The following is a 26,268-nucleotide window of genomic DNA, read 5'->3' on the forward strand; positions in this document are numbered from 1 at the left end:
TAGGGCATGCTGAAACTCTGAAAGGGTTTGAACAGCTGAAGTCTTGACCAGGTTGCTGGAACTCTGAAAGAAAATCCCTACTGGGGGTTTTGAGGTTGTGGCTTAATGATGGAACAGTGCTGCTTCCTACCCAGGGCTGCCCTGTTCGCTGCTGCATCTTTCCTGCCCTCGCCTTCATCAGGATTTGCAACACCTGCCGGCGAGGTTCTAACATGGTTGTTTGGTGAGCAGCAGCCCCACCTCCGCTCTCCCGGCTGGATTGCAGCCCGGCCCTGTGCAAACCTGCAGCGCCATCCCGCAGCTGCCTCTCTCGTCTGGGAGTCGCTTCATCTTCTGCCTTTCCCTGCCAGGTTTTCTGTGGAGACGACAGGACGTGTTTCCCATGTTCCATGAGGTGCTGCGGGGCCCGTTTCCAGCCAGGGCGCTGCCTTTCCTGGCAGCCGTGCTTTTCCAGAGGAAGGAGAGGAAAGAGACGGGGTTTTATCACTGGCGGGTAAGACAAACGGCAGGGCTGTCTGTGAGATGATGTTCCTCAGGTGCTGTGTTAGGCACTGACCTCCTGATACTGCACGTGTGGAAAACCAGTCCCGCTCTTCTGCAGGGATTAAACTAAAAGTTTATTGTTAGGGGAAAACTTTGGAACCTACTTCAGCATTGTCGTCCAGGTTTTTACTAAATGTGGAGCCTGTGTGAGGCAATGCAGAGCATGTCTCTGTTTCTGTAGATTTTGAGGAACGGAATTAAGCTGATGCCAAGTACTTTTGGGGGGAGACTCCAGCATACTGGGCTTCTTATCAGTAGAGATAAAGTTGTGGTTATGTGTTTTCTTGCAAAATATCCTTGATTTTTACCTCTCCCTTCCTTTCTGCTCTCTGCCTTATCCTGCAGGACTTAGTCTAAAGTAGACAAAGATTAATGGTGGTTGTAGTGTAGCAAAACCACATTAGATAAAGTGATTTCAATGTGTTTGTCCTTTAAATGGTTTATAATCATTCCATTCTGTAATGTGGTCTGGCCAATACCCTCAGTTTTGAATTGCACTAAACTGTTTGCGAAGGAGCCTTTTTATAGGAGGTCTGATCTGTCATATGATTGCCTGTCATCCCCCTCCCTCCTGCCCCCCCCCCCCCGCCCCGAATCTACAGCTTAAAACTGAGGTGACTGCTAAATGTCACAAGATGGCTTGCTGCCTGTATGCCTCTCTGCACTCCTGTTTGCTGTGTGATAAAAATTATCTTGTTAACTTTTTTTATGTTGTTGGTTAGAACTTGGGAAATCAGGGTAGAAGAGACTAGTATTAGCATGCTGTGATTTTCATTAACCAGTAAACCACTGGATGTGTTGTTTCGCCTCAGGTGTTCACTATATAAATAAATAAATTAGACACTACTTAATTAATTTATGCTGGCTGGTGGGGAGAGATTTTGTCTTGACTAGTTAATAGCAATTGAGCAAGGAGAGAGACAGCAGATTGCCCTTTTGGCTTTATAGGCGAATTCAACCTGATCAAATCTTTTTCCAAAGTTTAGCCTTTGTTTTATGCATCTAAACACAAACAACTGAGAGGTGAGCTCAGTGTTTGCCATGGCTGTTGTAATACTGAACTGCTTGCACTACACATATCACCTGACTGGTTATAAAACTTGCCCTCCAGAAGACTGTGGTTCTTGGGGCTGGGTGTAAGGTCTCCCTTTGTGACTGTGGGTGCACACTTCTGAAGGAGAAGGGAAAGTCAGGAGTTTGCTTTTGGGTTTAAAAGCAAACTTGTGGCACTGTGGCTGAAATAAGGAGGAAGAGAGTTACGGGCAGCAGTGTTTACTTGGGAACAGAAACAAGATGGGGAAAGCGCTCCCTTGGTGAACTGGACATTTCTTTGAGCCACCTGATTTACTGGGTAGCAGTGAACACAAAATATAGCTTAGAAGTTACATTTTTATTTGCTATTGACAACACTTCTGTGATGAAACCGGCACGCTTACTGCGAGTCCTCCCTGTCTACTGTGAGATGTGGAGTGGGTCCCAGCACTTACTATATAAAGGCAGGTGTGTTCTGGGCCGTATGAGAGTAAAGACTACCAGGTCCTGTAGCTGGGATAACCTGTTTTGCAGTTGCTTGCTGCTGCATCAGCACCTTCCGTTTAGATGAAAGAGATGGAGAGCTGTTAGCAAGGTTAAATGTTTGGCAATTCAGTCTTGTACCCTCATTTAAGGATTTCAAGGGTTTTTTTGCTTCAGATGCACTTTTCTGAGTTCTGGAGAAAGGGATGATTCCGAGAAATCATCAAACTGAAAACTAGAAATTGGCTGTTTGCATCTGTCGTGTACATTGGTTTGTTGTCACATACACAGATTTAGGCAGAACTGTCATTATTTGTTGTTCATTTCCCATATTGTTTTCTTGCCTGACTTTTCCCTGATGTGTTCAGATAAAGCATATCTGATAATTGGATGCTTCATTGCTCTGCAAGCTCACTTTCTAACATGTTATGACCTTGTTTTGCCTTCACTATAAGTAGAAAAGGCACACAGGAAGGTTCTGGCATAGTTGATAGCACAGGCTTTGGCACACAATGAAATGTCTGTTGCATTATATGGCCTTAAATTATGACATAGCTGAGGATACATTTTCCACACCCAAGTAATGACTGTCTGCAGATCACGGGTTGTTAGAGACCTTTGGAAAGGACTTTCTTTTGAACGTGTAGCTGTTATGTTGACAGATGGTGTGCAGTAAAAGAGGGATATGCTATCTTTAGGGTGTTCTGTGCTTCCTCTGAGTCTGAATTCCAGGCAATAGTCAGGCTACGTGAGTGACAATTGCTTTTACGGCAGTGGGTGTGTGATGATGTAGCTTCATTTCTCAACAACCTGAAGAGTTGCAGCACATTTAGGAAGTTGGTGAGAATAACCTATGCAACCTTGAATGTGTCTCTGTAGTCCATTCCCCAATTTGATGAGGTGAAAGGAAGTCAGGCTTTGCCTGAGAAAGTGGTGTCGGTGATGGAACAACATAGAGTTGATTAGGAAAGGCTTTAAAAGGAAGAAAACCTAGCATCTGAAGGGTAGAGCTCAGGGTGAAATTTGCTGTGAAGGCATGTCTTGTTCCCAGAAACAAATGAGGGAAAGAGTATCTTCAAAATATTGTTGCTGCAAATAAGAGCCCTTTGAGAGTAATAATAGTATAATTAGAGTTTATTTGCACAAATTTAATCTGGCACCTGCATGTGAGATATCTTACACAATGCATGCAACTTTTACCCTTCACTTGTTGGTCAGGGTAGATGACATTCACTATAGGTGTCTTGGGTTTATTGTAGTGTTCAAACCCTCTTTTGCAAAAGTTGGCAAGTATCTTAAAGTGATAAATAAGGAAAACTCCACAAGTATGTGACTGCTTAACAAACACAGCACAGTTTCATTTATCAGATAAGGGATATCCAAGAACAGTTTGACAGTTCAGGGTTCATTGGTTTCCTTGGGATCCTAATTAGTGATATGTAAGGCCTACATTTTTATATAATATTTGGCACTCTGCAGCATTTTGTTGTAAGTGAAGATCCTATTGAATTCATTTGTAGATGAATACTAAGCATATCTGAAATTAAACTCTGGTCTCAAGTCAGCCACACAGAAAATGATGGTTATGAAGTAGTGACCACCTGTGAAAAGCACTTTGAAATGGGATTTAAGAATAGAAAAGGTTTTTATCTGGCCAGGATTCTGTCATAACTGATGGAAATGAGGCAGAATGGCATTCTGTTCATGAGCCTTACACAACTGCTTCTGTCCAGTCCTTGCACTAAATACTCTTCAAGCTGTTTTATCGTGTCTTTCCGTACCCTCCCCCGCTTCTCCTTCATGATCTTCCGTGATTCAGTCAGGCTTTTCTTTCCTATTCACATCCAGGCATTTAGTAATATTACTTTACAAAAATAGCCTCCCAGAAGCTTTCAAGATCAAGGATTACATTTTGATCTATACTGGTAAAGTGGCATGCTGGTTTAGAGTGCTGGTATCAGTAACAGGCCAGAATGAACAGGTTTGTCTTTTCTTGCTCAAACTGCTGTGAAGTATGTGGTCCTACAAGAAAGTGTATTTTTTCCTCATAGTAAACAGTGTATGCTTGCTTCAGTCATGGTCTTCAGAGCATGCTCTTAAGATTCTTGCCATGTGTGCTGTTACTCAAGCATGCATATGCCCTTGACAAGTACTCTTAAACTAGCCAAGTCATGATTAAAATTATTTGAGCAGCTCCAGTATCTGTTTATCCTTCAGTAGGAATGAATTAGTGAAGCAATTAATTGGTTGGTGGTTGATTAGAGGAAACCCTAAATAAGGGACCTATTTTCTGAAGTCTGTGAGGAGTTACCATAAGACATCAATCATTCCTGTACTGAAAGGGAATTGAGTTTTCTTCTAGACTCCTTTAGTCTTCCAGGACACTGAAAGCACTGTGTGTGTTCCCAAATTGACTCATTAGTACTTTGAGCTGATTATTTTGAGCTGATCCATTTCTCTGAACTGATACTAGTGTGTTTACAGGACAGACATTGCAGCTGGTACATGCTGAGCTTGTTCCTCTCTTTTCAGTGGGAGAAGCACCCTTACTACAACCTAACAGTGAAAGTCCTCCGAGCCAGAAACATCAAGGGTACGGATCTGTGTAAGTATTTAGTCAAGGTATTATGAAAACTGATGGTTTGTTCAGTGCATACCTGTAACACAGGTAGCATTGTTATGGGAACTTCTTACCTGCACATGGTGTATTGCCTTTATGTCTGAACAAAGGCTTCTCTTGTAGGTAAAGTGTTGTATATGTTTTAAAGGCTTGATGTGAGGCCAAGCTGCAGATTAACCCTGCTACTTTCCAGAACAAGAACAGATAAGGCCTGGTAACCTTTTCCTTCCCTGCTCCTTTATACATCCTCCTGTGCCTGTTTTGTATTCCTTTGTCTAGATTCAGCCTGGTCATGGCAAATTTTACCCTTGCTGCTGAGCAGTTGTCTTGCACCTGGAAGTAGCACTCTTCAATTCTATCTCCTAAATGTTTATTTTTCCCAGTTGTAGCAGTTCTTTCTTTCATGTGTCTGCTGTTTTGTACATGTAATTGAAGCCTTTTATTGAGGTCAGTGGTTAACTGATTTTAAGATAAACTGCTTTTTACCTGTTCCTGTTTTTTATAGCATGGTATATGTTCCCTTCTTCTTGTGCATCTGTGTTGAGTAAATCTCTCAGGACTGTTTGGGGCATTTGGATCTTTGAATCTCATTTAAGATTTAATTCCTTCAAGTTTAATACAGTAAGGTAGTCTGCCCACCTACAGTTTATACCTGGCATCCAGTATCAAACTACTGGAATGGTAAATGACTGTCCAGGGAACAAAAACCCTCCTGAAAGGCTGAGGGCTAGAATCACACTGTGAGGAGAAGTTCTTTTTATGGCCATTCTGTTCAACTGGAGTGAAGAATGGTTCATGTACTTGTGTTTTTAGAGGTGCCTTAACTGGAAGAAGGAGGACCTGAGACAATTGGTTATTTTCAGGGAATGGACACAGAAAGCTCAGCTCTTGGACAAACTAGATGAGGGTATAGCAGTGGGTGGATATTGTCTATTTGAACTTTAGTAAGGCTTTTGACACTGTCTCCTGTAAGATTCTCATCGAGAACCTGATGAAAAATAGCTGCATGAGCAGACAGAGTTGGATTGAAAATTGACTGAATGGCAGAGCTGAGAGGGTGGTGATCAGTGTACAAAGTCTAGTTGGAAGCCAGTAACTAGCAGTGTAGCCTAGGGAATAATTCTCAGTCCCATATTGTTCAATGTCTTCATTAATGAGCTGGATGATGATGCAGTGTACCCTCAGCAAGTCTGCTGATGTTACAGAACCGTGAGGAGTGACTGGTACACCAGAGGGTCACACTGCTCTTCAGAGGAAAAGTGGCAAGCTGGAAAAGTGAGCTGGCAGGAACCTCATGCAGTTCAACAATGAGAAGTGGAAGTCCTGCAGCTGGGGAGGAACAGCCTTGTGCACTGGTGTATGCTGGGGGTCCATAGACTGGAAAACAGCTTTGCAGCAAAGCACCTGTGTGTCCTTGTGGACAGCAAGCTGACCATAAGCCAGCAATGTGCCCTTGCTGCAAGGAAGCCTGATGGTATCCTGGGCTGTATTAGGAGGAGCATTGCCAACAGATGGAAGGTGGAACCAGATTCTTTCAGTGACTCTCAGTGACAGGACAAGAGGCAACGGGCCCAGCATTGGCAGAAATATTTTTTGAAAAGTTGATCTTGCTCATTTTGAATAGTAGTCTCTTTCATGAAGAGCTTTATGGTTTGGATGAACCAGGAAAAAAAAAAAAAAAAAAAGAGATCTAAGAACCTAATATTCAATTTGCTGCTAGTTGAAGATGTGTACTTCACTAAGGGCTTTTGCTTTACAAGTCCGGCCTTAAGTTTGCATGTTTCTGTGATGCAGTGAGATCTAGAAAATGAAGAGCTCATTGGATGTTTGATTAAAGTTGTTTTCATGCCTGTCTCTGTACTCTCTGCTCTAGTGTCCAAGGCAGACTGCTACGTGGAACTAAAGCTGCCCACTGCATCTCCCGTAGTCTCCCGAACTCGGGTAGTTGACAACTCTGATAACCCAGAATGGAATGAAACTTTCCAGTATCGAATCCATAGTGCTGTCAAGGTAAGGAGTGCACTTTGTGGAGCTGGCTGGGCTATCTCCATTTGGGTGCTGGCTTTTGATACTTCATTCAAAACCACAGGATCTTTATTACCCTCTAAAGCAGTGTTGCTTGTAAGGTGTCAGTCTTCTTCAGGGGTATAAAAAGTTGTACTATGCTTCTTCAGTGATGACCACACCAGTTTGCAATTGCACTCTCATGTAAATTGCAGATAGAATTTTCCATAAATGACCTTGTGATGCAACTCAGGAAAGGCAAGTTATGGCTCTACCTGACAGAGTTCAGGGTAATTCCTTGTCAAAGCAAGTTTCTATTTGAGGATTGCTTCTACTTTCACAGAGTAGCTGTTGCCTTCATGTAGCTTTACTTGCTTTACACAGCCAAGTGGCTGAGTGAGGATAGTGGCAACTAAATTTCAAATCACTTTGCCACTTCATTCTGTCAAGTTTTGCCATCAGTTCCTATGATCGAGAAAAGTGAAATTCAGACTCTTAGAGACAGTACATCTGTCTGCTGTCTGAGCAGGACCTAGTAGGCTATTAAACGAAGTCTTCAAATTGTCAGCATTCATTCTCAAAGTAGACACTAATGGTAGAGGGAATTAAAATGTACCTTAACAGATGAGTTTTATTGTGGTGCTATTGCTTTGGATAATGTCTTTGGCTTTGGAATAAAGTGCTTATTAACAAGAAACTATCCCCCTCACTGCTTGGTGACAAAGGTGGAATGGTAATTGACTTAAATGGTAAGAAAATTGCAAACTAAGATTTAGAGCATGTGAGCTTTTTCTTCCCCTGTAGCTCAGGAGGCCTCAATCCAGTTACTGCTGTGAGGCTTTGCCAGCACAATTCTAAGTTCAGTCTTATCTCCTTGAAAACCAGTTGCTGCAAGGCCATTTTTTTGAGTGCCATATGGAGTCGTGTCTGTTTCAATTAGTTTCTGCTGGATTCACCTGCTCTGAGGCAGTGTGGAGCAGGAAGTGAGAGGTTCCTGTGACACCCCGGGCTGAATTGTGCTGGAAGAGTGGAAATGCTCGTGCTTCCTTAGGCAAATCTGTGCCTGAAGCTGGTGGAGAGAACTGCCACGTGCTTTCAGATGGGGCCTCTCTGGTTGAGAAGCTTAGAAAATCTTGCAGCTGAACATTGTCAACCTGGTGATTTGCTTAACTAAGCTGTGAGTCCTGCTGGAAATAGTGAATTCTCTTCATGAGTCGGAAAGGGGGACGATATTGATTAATGCATAAAATGTCTATTGTATACAGCTACTCTCATTTGTGGAAGCGTTTTTTGTCTCTTCATCTGAAGCTGTTTGTTTCGGTTTGTTTCTAGAACATTCTGGAATTGACACTCTATGATAAGGATGTCCTCATCAGCGATGAGCTCACGTCCATCGTCTTTGATGTAGGGGGCATGAAGCCAGGTCAGCCCCTGCTGCGCACTTTCAGGTTGAACCCTGAGGTTAGTCCCTGGCTGCTTCCCAGGTCACCTTTGAATAGCTGCAGCTCATTGCTACAGAAATCCAGCAGTACATGGTTGTTCATCTGTCTGTCTTGTAAAAGCCAGAAGGGGAAAATGCATCAGCAGATGATGACAACGTGTGTGTTTTTACTGACATCTGAAATATTTCTAAAATCCCTAGTGATTTTTGTTTCTGTGTGCATTCCGCAGTCTTTGGGATTCCCAGTTAAGTGAAACTTGTTGTGACTAGTCTATCAGAAGATGTTAAAACATCTTTAAAGGGAGTTGATTTTTCAGAAGAATAGAGGAGCATAAACTAGGCTTTAGAAATGAAAGGCATTTGCATTCAGCAGTCATTTTGGGGATGGCAGACTGTCTTATTTAGTTGATCACCATCAGTTTCCAGTGAAGAATTTTATTGCTGCCATGGTTACCTCTATATTTAATAAGTCAAAAGCCTAAGAAAAGTTTATTTTCCCTGAGTGATGTTCAGTTACCTTTAACCTATGCTTCATGTGCGTGACATTTGTGCATATCAGCTGCTCTTGGTTCCTGCACACCTGTTGATGGACTTGCAACGAGACAGCTTGTTTTACACAGCTAAAGCCATATCACCAATCTGATCTTTTCTGTAACCAACTCAAACACATTGCTACGATAGGTCTGCATTAAAGATGAGCTAATGATGTCTTGTCTTGAGAAATCAGGTTTCAGTGCTGTTGGGTGTGGTCAGTGTCTCAGGCACTCTAAATGATCTGTAATCACGGAAAGAGGCTTGGTAACTCCCTTGTTCCCATCTCTATCCTGTTTTCTGAATGCTTAAGTCATCTTGATCATTAATTGTGGAAAAGAGAATTACCCAAATTGGCTTCTACTTGGTTATTTTAAAATTTGTGTTAGGTCTGGTATTAAGCATTTACTGTATGCTGTGGCAGGGGAAAAGACGGCTGGGTCAAAGTCTGTACAAGACAAAGACAGCAATGAGCTCAGATTGCAATCTGTCAAAATAATTAACAGGAGGAAGCACAAAGCTTCATGTAGAAGCTGTTTGCAGATGTGGTGCTGCAGTGATGCTTGAGCCAGAGAAGGGCGTGTTTTTTTTTTTTCTCATTAGCAGAACAATGGATCTGAAAGTCAACTCTCACTTGTGTGTAGCTGTCTCCTCAAGCATAGATGTGTGTGGTCATATAGGGTTTGCCTGGGAAGACAGGAATGTTTCAAAGAACAACAAGAACAAAAGGCTTAAATTTAAAACTTCGAAAATTGAACTGGAGCTTTCACAAAAGTAACAAAAGTAGTTACTGTAGTTTGCAACAGGAAGAAATCTTCATCCCTTGGAGAAATTTTGCATAATTATATTCACGATCAAGGGTCACCTGTGTCCAACTTTTATTTTCAAAGGCTAATGAAGAGCTGGATGTAGAGTTTTACTTGGAGAAATGGTGAGTCCTACCTGAAGAGCTGAATGAACTTGAGCTCTGCTGATATGTTATCTTGGTTGCTTTTTCTGTGCAGGGACAGTCTTGCCCATAAGGCTCATGCCTTACAGTTCTCTCATGTTCCAGTTGATTTGCCAGTGGTTGATCACAAATATCCTTAAGGTCTCAGTCAACAAAATGTTTGGGGTAGCAAAAAAGAAATAAAATTTTGCTGGACTTCATAGTGATGGCAGCACTGCAAAGGAAATGAACATTTTGTGGATGAGTGAGTTAGGGGTGGGGAGATGTTATAGCACATACTTATATTTGTAGAGGAATATTTTCTTCAGTATTTTATACCCCATTTTTCTGTAAAGGGAAATATATTTGGTGTCAGTCTAGTTTGCATAAATCTATCACACTGAGGACCTTTCTCCTCCACCTCTTATCCAGCCAGTTGCTTTCTAAAGAAAGATGAAGCAAATTAGAAACAACACTAATTTGCATTAAATTTCTTCCTTTCACAGCTCAGATGCCCCTACAGAGGTGTTGACCAATAGTGTCCTTGTGGTGAGTACATGGAAGTCAATTACATATATTGGGGTTTACTCCTGCAGGTAGGTTTTTAGTAGTGAGAGGACAAGAATTGTTGAGAACTCAACTCCTGCATCCAAATAGCTCCTATTCTCTACACCATCTGCCTTTTTTTTTTTTTTTTTTAATTTTGCTGGTTTAAAAAGCTTCCTTAATTTTTAAAACTTGATACCAACCCACAGAAAGGATTTTTTTTTTTTTTTTCCTAGTGAGGCTGTTTTAAAAGATACTAAACAATAAAAAAAAAGTCTTTAGAAGGTTAGTGTGTCTTGCAGATTGTACTGAGCTATCCAGCCTAGATGCTGGCCAGGTATCCTTATCTCAACATCTACTATTTCTAACCTTTTATCAGTGCCATTGATAAGTGAGTGATAACTTTTGAGTCTGAGAGTTTTTATCTTGAGGGATTTGTCTGTTCTCTTGGGGCAATCAGTCTAAGAAATACAGTGCATTATACATTAAAAATACTGGTGTTACTAGCTCTTTTCTCCCCTCAAAGGAAAGGGACTGGAGTGATGTTTTTTTAATAAGAAAAAAGGATGAGGACAGAGGTCATCATTGTTGAAATGTAGAGCTTTAACATTTTTTCAGGAAAAATGATGACGTTTGACAGCACTGCTCTGCAGACTGTTTCACAGGAGAAAGTCTTTTGTGTTCCAATTTCCCTTAGAAAATCAGTCTTACATTCAAGCAGCAGACTAATTTCTTATCTTTTAGATCAGTTATGGCCAATTAAGTATCTCATCTGCTGTCCTAGAAGGGAGGCTGATGATTGAATGGTGTGAGAGACTAAATTTAATGAGGACATGGATAGTCCAGGACAGAAAATCATGGCAGAATTTATGAAGTGCTTGTTTGGATCTGAACAGGTGTTCACACATGCATTAAAAAAGGTAAAACAACAGAGAAACCCCAGGTGTTGAGAACTTGGAACTCTGAAGTACTGGTTGCAAAAAAAAACCAAACAAACAAAAAAAACAAAACACAAAACTGGAATAGGAAGGGTGGTTTTAATTTTGCAACAAAAGCAAATAATCCCGTCCTACTGAAGCAAAACTTGCTCTTTATTTGAAAAATCAAAATCATCCTTAGTGCTTTTTGACAGCTTGTAACTGAAAACCTCCACCTACTATAGCAGGTGGATTAAGCTTCAACTAAGAGGTGAACGAAAATCTCATAATCAGAGCTGGTATCTTCTTTTCGTAGGTTCGCCCTTGTTTGTCTCTGCAAGGTACCATCAACAGAGAGGAAAAAACAAAAGAGAAACAGCGAGGTAGTGCTGCCTGTAAAGTTTAAATCAGATCTACTTTTCAGCATGTTTATTCCTTGAGAGAGGGGGGACTTGATTCTCTGCTTATACAGTGCATCTTTATTGACTGACTACAGATTTTCAAGTTAATTTTGCTTTTATCTGTAATACTAAATAATATTGGGTCACTTCCACTGGATACCACACGAGAGATTTCTTTTTTTTTTTTTTTTTTTTTTGTATTTTCATTGTCTCAGCTACACTTAACAAGTATCTGATTTTCAATATTGATTTAAATGTCTCCTTATTCTAATGCACAGGGAACTGTGAGGTCAAGCTGTCTGTTCCAGGTGCATATCAGAAGCAGTTTTGTATTCCTTGGAGACCAGACAATGGGAAGGATTGTGGAACCTCTTTTGTCTTTCATGTGGATAAAGAAATGTGTCCAGAACTGAAAGTGGAGGTGGAGCAAACCTTATCTGTCCTACAGGTAAGCATTTGTACTGACTGCTCTAAAGTTTACAGCCCACTTTTGAATAAATCCACTCTGAAACCGGTACATTTGGTCTGTGAAAATGTCCTTAAGCAGGAATTGAATGTTCTTAATTTGGTCATGAGAAGTCCAGAGACTCCTTCAAATGTTCAAGAATGTCAGGTTTGGGTCTATTATTTGGGTACATGTGGACGTAAAAAAACTTGCCTTGGAAGCAAGTTTCTTGTATTCCATGCGGTGCCAGGGACCATCTATTGTTAAGGTTTCATCACTTCCAGATATATCTTTTTGATCAAACTTAACTGTAGTGTTGCACTTGCTCAGATCAAAATTTTCTAGGCTAGAAGCCTGTCTTGAATTGATGTTATATTTTTGTGGTTATGTTAGGATTTTTATGGCCAGAGAGAAGTTTTTCTCTATCATTGCTTTTTACACATTGCTGTTCTTTTACTTTAAAAAGTGAATAAAAATGGCAGATGTTTCATTTAACTTTGACATTAGGCAAGGAGGTGAACTTGTCTTAAAATTGTCCTTAACACTTGAAAATCTGTTCTGACATGGGGACTAAAAAAATCTGGATCTGCACATGCTTGCTACATGAGGACATCTTTCAGCTGTTGAGATATTCAATGGCAAGTCTTTTCTATTAGAAAGTTGGAGAGCACGTGCCTCTTGCAAGGATTTATTTTGCTTTGCCTATCACTTCACAGTTCCTACAGGTACCAATGAGTGTGTGTATCCCATGGGAGTGACTGAATATTAATTCTGATGACTGCTCCCAGTATGACCATACACCAAAAATGGAGCAAGAAAGCTATTTGTTCTGTGATGGTTTTTCATCCCCACATGCTGTTGGGCAGCATGAATGCAGAATGATGATTTTGGCTACACTAGAGGCATTTATGGAGAAGATAACACAAAAAAGAGTATGGAAGAATAGCTTTGCAATGGGGTTGGATGGGCAGCAAATATGAGCAGAAGAGAGAGACCTCGACTTAAGTAGTCCAAAAGTCAGAGCCAGGCAAGCAAAAACACTATAGAAGTCAACCATGGAGATTGGCCCGTGTGGTAAACCTCAAGCAAACCAGGGCTGGTAGCTGGCAGAACATATTCCTTCAAGAGCTGGCATAGAGCACAGAGCTGTTCTGTCTGACCTTTCCTCTCTTATCAGAGGTAGGAGAGTGCCAGGAGCGTAGAAGTGTTGCTTGCCCTGTACCTAAATGCATGTTATTTAGCCCTGTTAGGAGGAGGGCAGTGGGCTTAGAAGGCATTTGACTCAGGACAGTGGGTTTTGGTCAGAAGACATCTGTAAAATCTATGGATAGTTCCTTATCTGTCCTCAGTTCTTGTTGTGAAAGGGGTGAAAACTTGTTGTTTCTTTAAGGTGCTGCCTCCTCCCAGGGGCTGAGGCCTGTGGTGGGTGTAAAGGCTCCAGCCCACATGGTAGGCTCTATAGGTTTGAGTGTGGCCTTGTGACATGAGGGGTTTTTAAGTACCGCTCTTTTAAATTTAGGAACCTGAACACAGCTCTTTATTAAGAGAGCTTGCTACTTGCTAATCCAGCATAGGAGAAAAGCCAGAGATTTCCTGGCAAACTTTAATTTACTGTGCTTGTAAAGATGATTATATTTTTAATTACATGCTCCTGTTTGTCCTTAAGGTTTTTATCTTATTTCCTATTTTGTGGTATTTCTTCTGTATGCCTTGTTGGTATCTTTTCCATAATCCTGCTTTGAAGACAGAAGTTCACTTGTGAGCTTTCTGACATATGTCAGGAGACAACTAGAATTTTTTTTTTTAAATTTTATATTTGGAAGTGAAGATTTTTTTTTTTTTTTGCGTGTGGCAGATAGCCATATTAAAAAACAAAACAAAAACCTTCAAAAACAACAAAACAAATGAACAAACCCCAAAATTATTTGATGGACAGAAATAATCCCAGCAAAGACCTGTCAAACAGAGAGTAGGATGAACTTGAAAAGCCTTAGACTTCTGGAAAAGAGTTTGTTATAATGATCGTAAGTTTTGTTTGTTATTTTGACACATGAAAGTAATATCTTTAACATTTTTTTTTCTGTAGAGCTCAAATAAAATTTTGGTTTCTTTATCAGGATGGTATGAACCCTGATATTGAAAAGCATACTACAGTTCTGGGATTGGGGACTGTACCAGTGAATTCCCTTCCTATTGGACAAAAAGTTGACAGAAACGTGTCTCTGGGAGAGGTAATGTTATCATTTTGCACTTGTTTTGAAATACTTGGGATAACATTTTCCTCCATTGCCTATAGGCATTTGGAAAGTTAAGCTGCACATGATTTCTAAGAGTGCTGTTTTCTTGGATATCTAGAATGAAATACTGATATTACTCAGTGCAATTCTTCTAAAAACATTTTCATGGTTGGGTCTTGCAAAGTAAGTGTAAAGTTCATAACTTTCTAAAGCAAGAAGTCTGTTATATTGTGAAAGAAAAATATCAGAGGAAGAGAAAAGCAAGAAGCTTGGAGAAGAAATAGCTTTCTCTCCCTGCGCTCTAATTATGTGTTTTTATTCTCTGTGGAGACTACTGAAAATGTCTGAAACAGGTGCAAGTGAAAGGTGTTCCAGAGCTGTAGTTTTGTGGGTGAGGGTGCTGTTCTCTATTCTTGTTAGTATCCAGTGACCCTGTTGATATCATAACCTCTAGTTAGTAGTTCTGCCTATGTAGTTGCTATCAATATCAATTATGAGATGTGTTCTCTTTTTGCAGGGACAAAGTTTGAATATGAGTTTGAAAACTGAAGAGAGGTGAGTGGGAACTTCAGAGACCTCTAAAAATCAGGAAAGGCATTTATTCTCATAGTGAAGGAGCTGAGTGATGCTCCCAATTGTTCTGGGGAGGTCTGTTGTCTCTATTGATCTGTTGGGATAGATCAAAGTATCTCACGTTATTTTTCTTCTGAAGACTGTGACTCTTCAGTTAGCAGATACCATCTATTGGATTGATGTTAATCCTGCTTAAATATGAAGATTTTTTTTTTTGTTCCTAGTGCTTAAATTTAAAATAGCTCATGGTGTAAATATTAAATAGCTTTGTTAGGTTCAAATAGTTTCCAGAAAATGTGCAGTGCTGTACTGAGAAATAGGACAGGACATCTTGGTGTGTGAAGAACTTGAACTATAAAATAGAGGAAGGGTGCAAGAAAGGAGTGACAATGAAAGAATGACATAGAAAATGGAGCGCATTTGGCTAGCAAGTTCAGAGAGTCATTTGGTATATAGTCATTAACTGAAGATCCTGTTCTCCTTTTACAAATTCATAGTAAGTTTCTTGATATTAAGTTGTTCCCTTCTGCCTCTTAAGTTCAGAAACTTCTGTTTTAAAATTGCTTCCCTCCTCATTTCTCCTTCCATGTCAATACAGTAATCTCAATTTTTCCTCATACAATTATCTGAGAATTTTCCTTCTTGAAATTCCTGAAGCTTCATCTGAGTACTGTTTGACACAAGCTTTGTATTTAGACATTAAGGGAAAAATAAAGTTTCATTTTTAATTCCAAAAGCTGTTGTTACAAAATAGCTCGTGTACAGACATACACTAAAACTTAAGTGTTTGATCCATTGATTCAGATCAGCACCTAGATTGTGTGTTCACAGAAACTGCTTTTCCTTGGTATTTACAAGTCGTCCAGAATTTTGGGTGTATTTGTCTTAATTTCTATTTCAGCACTTGGGATCTTGATATACGTCTGGGTTTTGACCTCTGTAAAGAGGAAAGAGAATTTTTGGACAAAAGGAAGAAAATAGTTTCTGAGGCACTGACAAAGACTCTTCACTTAAAAGACTCCCCTCCAAAAGATGAGGTATTGAGCACAGTGCTGTAGTGAGATTTGTAAAATCCTTTGTGCTTGGTTGATGATTAGGTATTGTAGGATTCTTTTCCTGTAACCAACAGAAAACATGGTTTGCATTCACTGTGGTGTGAGATCCCTGTGACATTTCAGTTTTGAAATCTCACATGTTGTTATATTTCTAAAATTTTGAGGGAGGTGTGTGTGTGTTTTGGAACACAAAAAAATTGAAATTCCAGAATGTATGTACTTTTTTAGTTGAACTCTTGTATCTTGGGCTTTGAGCTCTGAATTGTGATGGGAAATTCTGTTTCAGAATGGTTAATTGAAGCTCAGACTGCAGGAACAGCTTCCTAGTTGCTCATTTGAAGATACTCTTAGTCTGATACCTTGCCCTGTGATCTCTGGTTGCTTTTATAAAAATGATTGCTTTTTTTGTTCTTATGTGTATGTTGTGTGGCATGCAAGTAAATGTGTGATAATATACATAACAATTTTGGTAAGTGACTGTTCCTAACATGACAATGCTATGTTTTATAGGGAATGATGTATTTCAGTTACAAAGTAGAGAAAGAAATTTTGAGTGAAATGAGACCTGAAATTACTTGAAATGTAAACAGAAATAGAGATATTATCTCTTATTCTCATAAGAATGAGACTTAAATGGGATTAGTTCTGTAATTTATGGGCAGTTCAAAAGTCTTTGGTGTTGACTCCTGAGTTTGCTGCCTGCAGGTTCCAGTGGTAGCAGTGCTGGGGTCTGGTGGTGGGATGAGAGCTCTGACATCCTTCTATGGCAGCCTTGCTGGGCTTCAGCAGCTGGGCCTTCTGGATGCTGCAACATATCTGTGTGGGATTTCTGGCTCTACTTGGTAAGTTACGTGCAGTGTTTATTCCAGAAACTTATAGGTGAATATAGTAGCGCTGAAGCAAAATACGGCCATACCTGCCTTTGTGCCATCTGTAGACAGGCAATGCAGTCAATTATTTTATCAGTTCTCACCTGTGAGTTCTGATGGGGATCCTAGAGAGTCTAATAGATCCATTACCACTTCTAACCAGTACAGCTACTGGCTATATCTATGAATTTGCTGCTTTTACCAGCCTGGCAGCTGAATATGGGAGCATATTACATGACTAAAACTGCTGTGTGCTCCCTCAGAGTCCTGGCTGCAAAAACTTTCCCCATTTCCTTACTCTTGCCAAAAAGAAAACTGCAAGTCACTGGAAACATGTCCACATAGACCCCTGTGTCTCTGCCTTCCAAAATGGTGTCTGTGGCTGCATAGAGGAATAGCATTGGCTTGCACTTTGGTGGACTGGAGCAATGTGCTGAAATGTTAGACGTGCCTAGAATGTTTCAGTAGCTCAGTTCTTAGAGTTTGTGGTGAAATCATCCCTCATAAGTACATGTTGTTTTCGTGAAATTATTTCACTGAGGAGTTGTGCAACCTGATGGTGTAAGCTGCCCTTCCAGACCTTTGTGTGTTAAATTAACTCCTGTGTACCTACTATTCTTCCACTAAACTTGTAATCTGGCCTGCCTCTTTTTATTCAGAGGCAGACTTTCACCCAAAAGTATCCTGTTCACATGGATAGCCCATAGTCCAAACTAGTTTCTTGTTTAGTCAGACCTGTGTTCTGATGAAGGCTAAAACTTCTATTGCTTGTATCCAGTAGCACTCGTGCTGTGAGCCAGTCTCTTAGTATTGTTATGGCCTGGAGTTAACTCTGATTCATGAACTGGTTCATGTGTCCTAGCATGTGATGCTTGGAACATCCTTGGAAGGTCAAGATCATATAATCATACAATGATTTGGGTTGGAAGGGACCTTAAAGACCATCCAGTGCCAGCTACCCATGGACAGGGACACCTTTCACTAGACCAAGTTGCTCAAAGCTCCATCCAGCCTGGCCTTGGACATTGCCAGGGATGGGGCATCCACAACTTCTGTGAGCAACCTGTGTCTCATCACTCTCATAGTGAAGAGTTTCTTCCTTCCATCTAATCTAAATCTATGCTCTTTCAGTTCAAGGCCATTACCCATTGTCCTGCCAGTACATGCCCTTGTAAAAACTCCCTCTCCAGCTTTCCTGTAGGCCCCATTCAGGTACTGGAAGGCTCCTATAAGGTCTCCCCAGAGCCTTCTCCAGGCTGAACAGCCCCAACTCTCTCAGCCTGTCTTCACAGAAGTCCTCCAGCCCTCTGATCATCATCATGCCCTCCTCTGGACTCTGTCTAACAAGTCCATGTCCTTCTTATGTTCGAGGCCCCAGAGCTGAACACAGTACTCTAGGTGGGGCCTCACCAGAGCAGCGTAGAGGGGGAGAATCACCTCCCTCGACCTGCTGGTCATGCTTCTTTTGATGTGGCCCAGGATACAACTGGCTTTCTCAGCTGCAAGTGCACGTTGCTGGGTGTCATTGGCAAACATGAAGATGAAGTTGTCCTGTAGGTGTCAGGGTTTTCATCATGTTTTAGAGTACAGAGATCCATTATTATGGTCTCTTTTCATAATGTTTTATCTTTTAGCTAGACTTCTCAACCTTTTGGTTCAGTGCTGCAGCACTAATTATAAATAGCTAAAATTATTGTATATACGAGGGTCATTATTACCGATAACATTAATATAAGCATTTTCAGGTGTTTATCAACATTGTATCGTGACCCTGACTGGTCTCAGAAGGACCTTCAAGATGCAATCAGAAGAGCTCAGGGTGCAGTGTCCAGCAGCAAAGCAGGAGCATTTTCCCCAGAACGACTAAAATACTATTTCCAGGAGCTGAATGCAATGGAGATTAGCGGACGGAATGTTTCCTTTACAGACTTGTGGGGCCTTATTGTGGAATATTTCCTACAACAGAAGGTAAAAGAGTTCACGTTCGGATGTCTACTGCTGTTTGACTTCCAGGTGGGAGCTCTTGCCCACCCATGCATTGTATGTCATGAAACAAATTACACTCTACCTGTGTGAGCTGCTCTGGATCAAATGGTGCTGTGGAATAAGCATATGGAGTTCTCATCTCTTTCTGCTTTGGGTTTCCCAGCATCCTTCTTAAGTAAATAATTTTGAAGTCGTATAGATCAGTGCTATAGAAAAACGGAGTGTTTTTTTGGAATTACTAGATAAATAGCTTTTGTATTGGCCGTGTTAAAGCTGAGAGAATGATGTTGGTTTTGTGAAGTGACATTACTGTGCAGTACTTGCTATGCTATTTGAAATCAGAAGGGTAACTAGTTCATTAACAAACACCGGACACTCTAAATATGCAACTACAGAAGTATTCTGTCAAAATCTAACTATATGCATGGACAGTGGGAAGAAAATGAACTTTGAATTATTAGTATTGTTAGTCAGAAATGATAAGCAACAGCTACAAATTATCAGAGTATGGGTATAGAACTTACCTGACTAAAGTGTGCTTCTCCTTCCTTGCTTGTGACCAGGAAGATCCATCAAAGCTGTCTGATCAGCAAGAAGCAGTGAAATGGGCCCAGAATCCCTATCCTATCTATGCAGCTGTCAATGTGAGACCCAATATTAGCAGTGGTGACTTTGCAGGTATGAACATGGCAAATTTATTTTTGTTTGCTAAAATCCATTAATTCCTTTCACCTATGCAGTTCTTTGGGTAGTGAATAGGTGACATCAGGAAATGTCTCAAGCAGAAGTTGGTAGTGCAAGAGGCAATAGAATACTGAGTTGCAGAATGTTATCATCCTGATTGCAGGTGTTTTTCTAATGACAATAACAGATAAATGAGATTCAACTCTGCTTGCCACTCTCCATGTTTTGCTAGAAAATGCCTGAAATTTTCAGGAGCCGAAAGGGAAAATTCTTATAATAAACAAGTCTGTCTGAATTGGAGAACTGAAGTCCTTGGTAATTAGGTGACCTACTTTAATAGTCTCAGAAAACCAATATGTGAAGAATTAATGTAAAATAATGGATTGGCAACCTTATAGCATGCATCATCAAAACTGTGGTATTGAGCAGCCTGGGATCTTGCTGATTATACAACTACAGTAAAAAATGAAGGCCAGTCCTATTCCAGGTCACTTGAGACTTTAAATATGATGCAACAAGTGAGGATATATTCAGTGAGACAGGGACGCAAATGCTTGTGTCCAGCTGTTTACCACTGCGAGACATTTTTATTTGTTTGTTTATTCTGGAGGAGTATGTGTATGACAATGATTTTGATTTGTAATTCTTTGTGGAAAGCTTTCCAGCATGAGGGAACACTTTGATAAACCACTTTGACCCACTTTGACACAGTGGGTCAACTGAGTTTTCAAGTCAGTGTTGTAATAGTTGCTGAGAGAGGGCAAGTAGTGGGAAGAAAAGCTGAGAAGAGAAAAGTATCTTCTGTTTGTGATGGAAAAGGGAGCCATAAGAATGGTTTGAAGTAGAAGTAAAATGGACAAGTTATCTCTGTAGTAATGAAGTTAAGATGTGGAGCTACATGGGATTTTTTTTTTTCCCCCACAAAAGCCAGGAAGCTGTATTTAGTATGAAAGCCTGTACAAGAGTTTTCTTAATCATGTGTAAGATAGAGGCTCACTGAGAAGAGTGTCCGGGAGTTCCATAGTGATGGTGAAAAAACTGGAAGGAGACTCCCTTCTGTCTCTTCTGTGAACAAAACCAAAATTAGTATTTTCACCTGTGTTTATGCTGAGATCAGTAAAGATCCTGTTGGCTTATTCTTAGAATGGTGTGAGTTCACTCCCTATGAAGTTGGATTTCGCAAATATGGTGCGTTTGTCAGAACAGAAGACTTCGACAGTGAGTTCTTCATGGGACGGCTCATCCAGAAACGTCCAGAGCCTAGGATTTGTTTTCTACAAGGTATGATCTTACAGTGATGAATTAAACAGAGAGATAGAAATAAGCTGTGCTGCTTTTGCGCCTCCTAAATTTAAACCCATGCCTTTTTGTCCCTTCCTAAAAAATATGAAGAAGGGAAAAAAGTCAAATCTTTCTCCAAAGGTTTAGGTGTAGGTTCATAGTATTACAGTCTGATGTCCTGAGTCTACAAGAAGATTCTGTTATGCGCTGCCTGTCAAAAACTTCTGCTTTAGGCCTTGCAATTTTCTTGCCATCTTTTCCTTGCTGATAGAGGAGGTTTTTTTCTTGCAGAAGTTTCTGCATTATATTATTGCATCAGGATCCATCACACGATTGACTCAAAGGTTTAAGCTCAAACATCACCTGTTAGAATTGTGTGGGTCAAGGGACAGCCCTCTACTATGATGTATAGCAGCTGAATTATACACTGTGAAATTTGGTTACACTGTGAAAAACCTTCTGAGTATTAAATTCTTCCATATTTCTCCTCCAGGAATATGGGGCAGTGCCTTTGCTGCAAGCTTGGATGATATCTGCCTGAAGGTGGTTGGTATAGGGCTGGGCTTTCTAGATTCTTTTAAAGATGTTATCAAAGTTGTAGGTAAGAACATATATTAAAATAGTAGGAGTTTTCAAAATATTCATAGTTGTGGAATGGTCATAAAATAATGACTCATGAATGTGCTGTGTGTCTGTAGTTTTCAAGATTGGTGTAAAGGATAGATTTGGACAAATTTCTCTTAGACTCTATTATTTTCTTCTATCACATATTGTGAAGCGAATAATTACAGATTTTCCGTACACTTTATCTTCTTCCTTTTTTTTTAAATGTTGTGTATCTGACTTTGACTATAAATTTGGGCTAGTTATGGGAGCTGTTTTAAGCACATGTTACAGTTCAGGGGTCATAATAGTGAGAAGAAGGCTACTAAGCAGAAGGTGGAAAATCGATTTTCGGTTCCCTCCTTGACCTGATTTTTGTAATAATCTTGGATAAGCTGGTTGTATGTTTATGCAGTGAAAAGGAAGCGTATTAAAGCCTGACAGTTATTCAGGTGCATAGTTATAGCCATAATAAGTAGTGGAGGGAGGTATTTTTTTTCTTCTCTGCTTTTGCAGCCCTAGTGTCTTTCCCCACGCACTTTTGTTGTTTTAACTAAAAATGCTACTGTGTGTGGATGACTGCCTTATCAGACAGAAATTGTTGTTACTTGGTAACAAGGGTTTTTTTGTATGGGTTCAAAATGAATATGAACATTTATTTATAAGTAAGGCTATTCCCTATAAACAGGGCAAGTAAATTATCCAACCATAGAAGATGCAACTTGTTAAAATTTCGTTACAATACTTTCTTATAAGAGGACAAGTTCAGCGTTAGGACAACTAGTTAAGTATTGTAGAAAAAAGCTTGACTGAAATGTTAGAGCTGGACAAGCATTTTCTGTGTGTTCTGCATCCTTCTGTGGCCTCTCCAGATGACTGCCGAAGATTCCATTTCCAAGATCCAACACGACTGAAGACTCGCTTGGTTAGACCTGGGGGCCCCTTGTTACAGATTTTCCAGGATATATTCAAGTCCCGGGTCACGTGTGGAGAAACATTCAACTTCATGCAGGGATTGTATCTTCACAAAGATTATGTTAACATCAAGAAATTTGTGGCTTGGAGAGGTAAATGCGTCTGTATGTATCTAGGATATAAAATAGTGTGTTAATATTCTGTAACAGTCAACATTACAGAACATAGGTGACCTTGACTTTATTTCACTGAAGTCAGGGAATTTATGCCTTACACCGTAGCAAAAACTTTGATCCGTTCTTTATGTTCTGTTATATAAAGCAAGCATCAGACTTCACAGGTCAGTCTCAGATGAATGTGCATGTCGGGATGTCTTTTTTTTTTTTTTCTTCTTATAGCCCCAGCATAAGCTTTGTTTGTTGCTTGTACCAAGAGATGTGTAATGAATCATTATAGTTACTTGTGTTACTTGGAGTGTCTTCCAGGAGCTCATCTGGATGCATTTCCCAACCAGCTGACCCCCATGGAAGAGAGCTTGTATTTAGTGGATGGTGGCTTTTCTATCAACTCTCCCTTTCCTTTGGTCCTTCAGCCAGAGAGGGATGTGGATGTTATCTTGTCATTCAATTTTTCCTGGGAGTCTCCCTTTGAGGTGAGAGATGTGGCTGAGATAAAAGCACAGAATCATATTCACGATGGCTGATACAAACTAATGAAAGAGTGCATTAAAATAAATCCTTACCTCTTTCAAATATTGTTGTACTATGCTTTTTACTGTGAATATCATGAGAACACAGAAAGTGACAGCTGTAATAAGATTCAAAACATTTCAGAGGCTGAAATAGATAATTACCTAAAATAAGAGTATTTGCTTAGCTCATATGATTCTTGTTACTTAGATGTACACTTCTAATGGAAAGGTAGCTATTAGTGATTTTCTTCATGCAAACAAGTTATTTCCTGTATATATGTGTGTTTCTTTTAAAGTGCAGAACTGTGAAGGTGAATATATTTAGAGTAAGAAAACTAAGAAGTTTCAGCTGCAAACTATTGATGTTTAGCAGCAGTTCTCGGTTCTGCTCTTCATCCTTCTCCTGTATCACCAGCCAGAGAAATTGTTTCTGCCAATTTGAAGTTGGATTTCTGTCACTTTTTTTTTCTGAAAGTCTCTCTCCCTTCCAAGATTGTGGTTAGATGATCTTAGAGGTGTTGCTGTTATTCTGTTGAAATTATTTTTGTTCTTTGACAACAGGTTTTAGAGCTAACTCAGACATATTGTGAGGAGCGGGAAATTCCTTTTCCAAAAATCAAATTGAGTGAGGAAGATGAAAAGAAGCCAAAAGAGTGTTACATGTTTGTGGATGATAACAATCCAAAGGCTCCAATTGTGCTTCATTTCCCATTGGTGAATGACACCTTCCAGAAATACAAAGCTCCAGGTATCTTAAAGAGCTATTTTTACAATCCTTTGGGTGTGTTGATGGGGAAAATTCAGTGGGTTTAGTGTTTGTCCTTTCATTCTTCTTAGTATTAGCCTGTAATTATTAAATTGTTACTTTCATTTAAGGGGTGGAATCAGCTTCCACTAGTTTTCTGGAAGGGAGAGTGGGAAAAGAGGCTGACAATTAAAAAAATGATAAAAATCTAAAGGCTGGAAGAATCATAATTGGATGATATTTTTGCTTCTTTCTGAACCTGTCTGCCTCGATACCTGATTTTGTTACTTCTAATTATTCTGAATATATGAGAAGGCACTGCAAGTCTATCGAGCAAGAGCACTAGGGTGAAACATAAAGCTATATTTTAAGAAGAGACATAAAATTCAATGTCCTATTTCTCCCATGCTGGGAGGAAACAGAGTCCTGAAGAAAACCTTTGGAATACACAGAAAAGAATGTGCAGGACTGACGCAGGCAAGGGAGATCTAAGGCACTCCATTCACAGAATCACAGAATGTTAGGGATTGTTCGTGTTACCTGTATTAATACTATAATGATTGCCAGACCCTGGCTGCATTTCCTCATCAGTGATGAAGAGTTTCAAAGTATTGGGCTTGAATAGGACTGCTATTTCTTATAATAGCAACAAGCAAAAGTAGTTTTAGCAAGTTACTTTGATTTTAATCTTTCAAGGTTGGTATTTATATTCAATGGAAGGGTGCTAAAACCACAAGTTACCGTTATTTTGAAGAGTATATACTAACCTCCTAAGGTCAGTTGAACTCAGGGTGTTAATGTCTTTTAGTGTAGAACAGCACTGCCATGAAGAATTGAGCTTTGTATTTCCTATTTTGAGCATGATGATCATGGATGCACTAAACAAATTATCACAATGAAAATGTGTTTTAGAGTCTAGTGAAGTAGAAAGACTAATAATGCTTTACCTTCAGCTTCCAACCATTTCGGATCCTGAAAGAGCTGAAATCTCTGAGGAGGAGATTTGGGGAAAAAGCTAAGGTTCAAATCTGTGATATCTCTGTGTGGTGGGTTTTTCGTTTGTTTGGGTTTTTTGGTGTTGTGGTTTGTTGTTTGTTTGTTTGGTTTGTTGTTTTTTGTTTTGTTTTGGGGTGGTGGTGGTGTTATTTTTTTTTTTTTTCTTCCTTGCTGCAGGAGTTAAACGTGAGTCAGAAGAGGATAAATCCTTTGGTGACTTTGTAATTGAGGGGAAAGATTCTCCTTACCGTACACTAAATTTCACCTTTGAGCCATACGATTTCAGCAGGTTAGTGGAGGTGAATCGCTACAATGTTCTGAACAGCAAGGATGTTCTCTTCAAAACCCTGAACTTGGCTCTGCAAAGGAGAAAGTTGAAGAATATCATCAATACATCCAATGCATGAGCAGCTTCCATAGCTGAGGGTATGGCCAGGCTGCAGTGTACAAAAGCCATGTGGTTCAAGATGGGATGCTGAAAACTAAGAGCTGGAAACTGTCCCCTTAGGAAGGGATTACCACACATGACACTGAAAATCTATTCCAGATAACAGATGCTCTTACAAAAACCCAAGGGATGTACAGTACGTGGTTGTTGCTTTGTCATGTGAGGAAGAGTAAGGAATTATCTAGCCCAGTATCTCATCTTACGGTGGCTGATACCAGATGACTAGGGAGGTCTGTTCAAACAGTTCGAGCATCTGGAGAATAATCTTTCAAACTCCACTGAGTGGAGCACCTCTTTTTGTGAAGGGCGCGGCTCCCTCCCTGCACTTTTACAATTTATGTCATCTGACTCAATAAGTTGTAACTATGCACTGGAAGAGGAAATGTGTCCTTTTGCTTTCAGCTTGCTCCTGGCTGATGCTTGAGTACTTTCAAGACTGAATGTCATTATCTGTTTTCCATATTTGCCATTCATGGTTGCAAAGATCTCTGTGACATTTCCTTCCTATCCTTCTCAGGGATTATAATGGCTTTTAGTCTCCCAGACGTTAAGTACCTTTCTTTGGTAACCATTTGTTTTCGAGAAAATAATAGTTCCCTTTTTCATATTTAACAGTTAAAGACACATGCTGGGATTGTGTTGCTTCTTCCTACAGTTTAGTCATCACGAGCTGATGAAACTTTAAAAATGCTATGAGTCCCATCTTTCTCTTTCTGTGTAAGAGGAAGGAAGACTCCTTTGAAGAGTCCGAGTTAGATATTTTTTTTCTTTACACTTGGGCTTGCAATTCAGCCAGACCTTCGTTCATGGAATTTCTGTGTGTCTATATATTTTAAAAACATCAGTATTCAAGGTAAGCACACGTTATGAATGTGAATGAATAAAATAATGTCAGATGCTGCTATGCTGTGGGATGGAAGTCACCTGACTTTGCAGAAAGCTCAAAGAAAAGTATTGAATTATACAGTTGGAAAATATCTAATGCAGAAGGGTGGCAAACAAACACTGTTTACTTTTGTGGCTTTTACATTGATCTGAATGTACTGATTCTGTATTTGAAAGCTGGAGGCAGGAAATTTGTCTGTTCTGAAATGATGTAAATGCTTATAAATGAGTATGATTCTTGAAAATGAGTATGATTCTTGATATGTTTTTAATGTGTTTGTTTTAATAAATATTAGTTTTGCTAATTTGCATTTCACAATATGAACACTTCTCTTTATATATTTTTCCTTATTCCAATAAAAAGTTAAGTCATTGTAATACTACATTGCATAGTGTCTTTTATTGTATT

At 39.8% G+C, this 26,268-nt stretch overlaps 1 protein-coding gene across 4 annotated transcripts; it reads left to right on the top strand.

Annotated features, from left to right (window-relative positions):
• Positions 1–26,239, top strand: PLA2G4F (phospholipase A2 group IVF). Of its 4 annotated transcripts, XM_082058133.1 has the most exons (21): positions 5–223; positions 351–493; positions 4,591–4,663; positions 6,552–6,688; positions 8,015–8,143; positions 9,545–9,585; positions 10,089–10,131; positions 11,362–11,428; positions 11,725–11,894; positions 14,009–14,122; positions 14,646–14,683; positions 15,603–15,738; positions 16,462–16,598; positions 18,371–18,593; positions 19,175–19,289; positions 20,439–20,576; positions 21,070–21,177; positions 22,052–22,246; positions 22,580–22,746; positions 23,347–23,533; positions 24,704–26,239. In XM_082058133.1, exons 1-21 carry the CDS (start codon positions 106–108, stop codon positions 24,931–24,933), a joined length of 2,709 nt encoding a protein of 902 aa, XP_081914259.1. In that variant the 5' UTR covers positions 5–105; the 3' UTR covers positions 24,934–26,239. The 4 variants fall into 4 exon arrangements, with proteins under 4 accessions (XP_081914261.1, XP_081914262.1, XP_081914259.1 ...); XM_082058135.1 differs by lacking the exon at positions 24,704–26,239 and having other exon boundaries at positions 1–223; positions 22,570–22,746; positions 23,347–23,485; XM_082058136.1 differs by lacking the exon at positions 24,704–26,239 and having other exon boundaries at positions 1–223; positions 22,609–22,746; positions 23,347–23,485.
• The last annotated feature ends 29 nt before the right edge of the window (positions 26,240–26,268 follow it).

The sequence above is a fragment of the Streptopelia decaocto genome (assembly GCF_964273445.1).
Source record: "Streptopelia decaocto genome assembly, chromosome: 7".
Lineage (NCBI taxonomy): Eukaryota > Metazoa > Chordata > Aves > Columbiformes > Columbidae > Streptopelia > Streptopelia decaocto.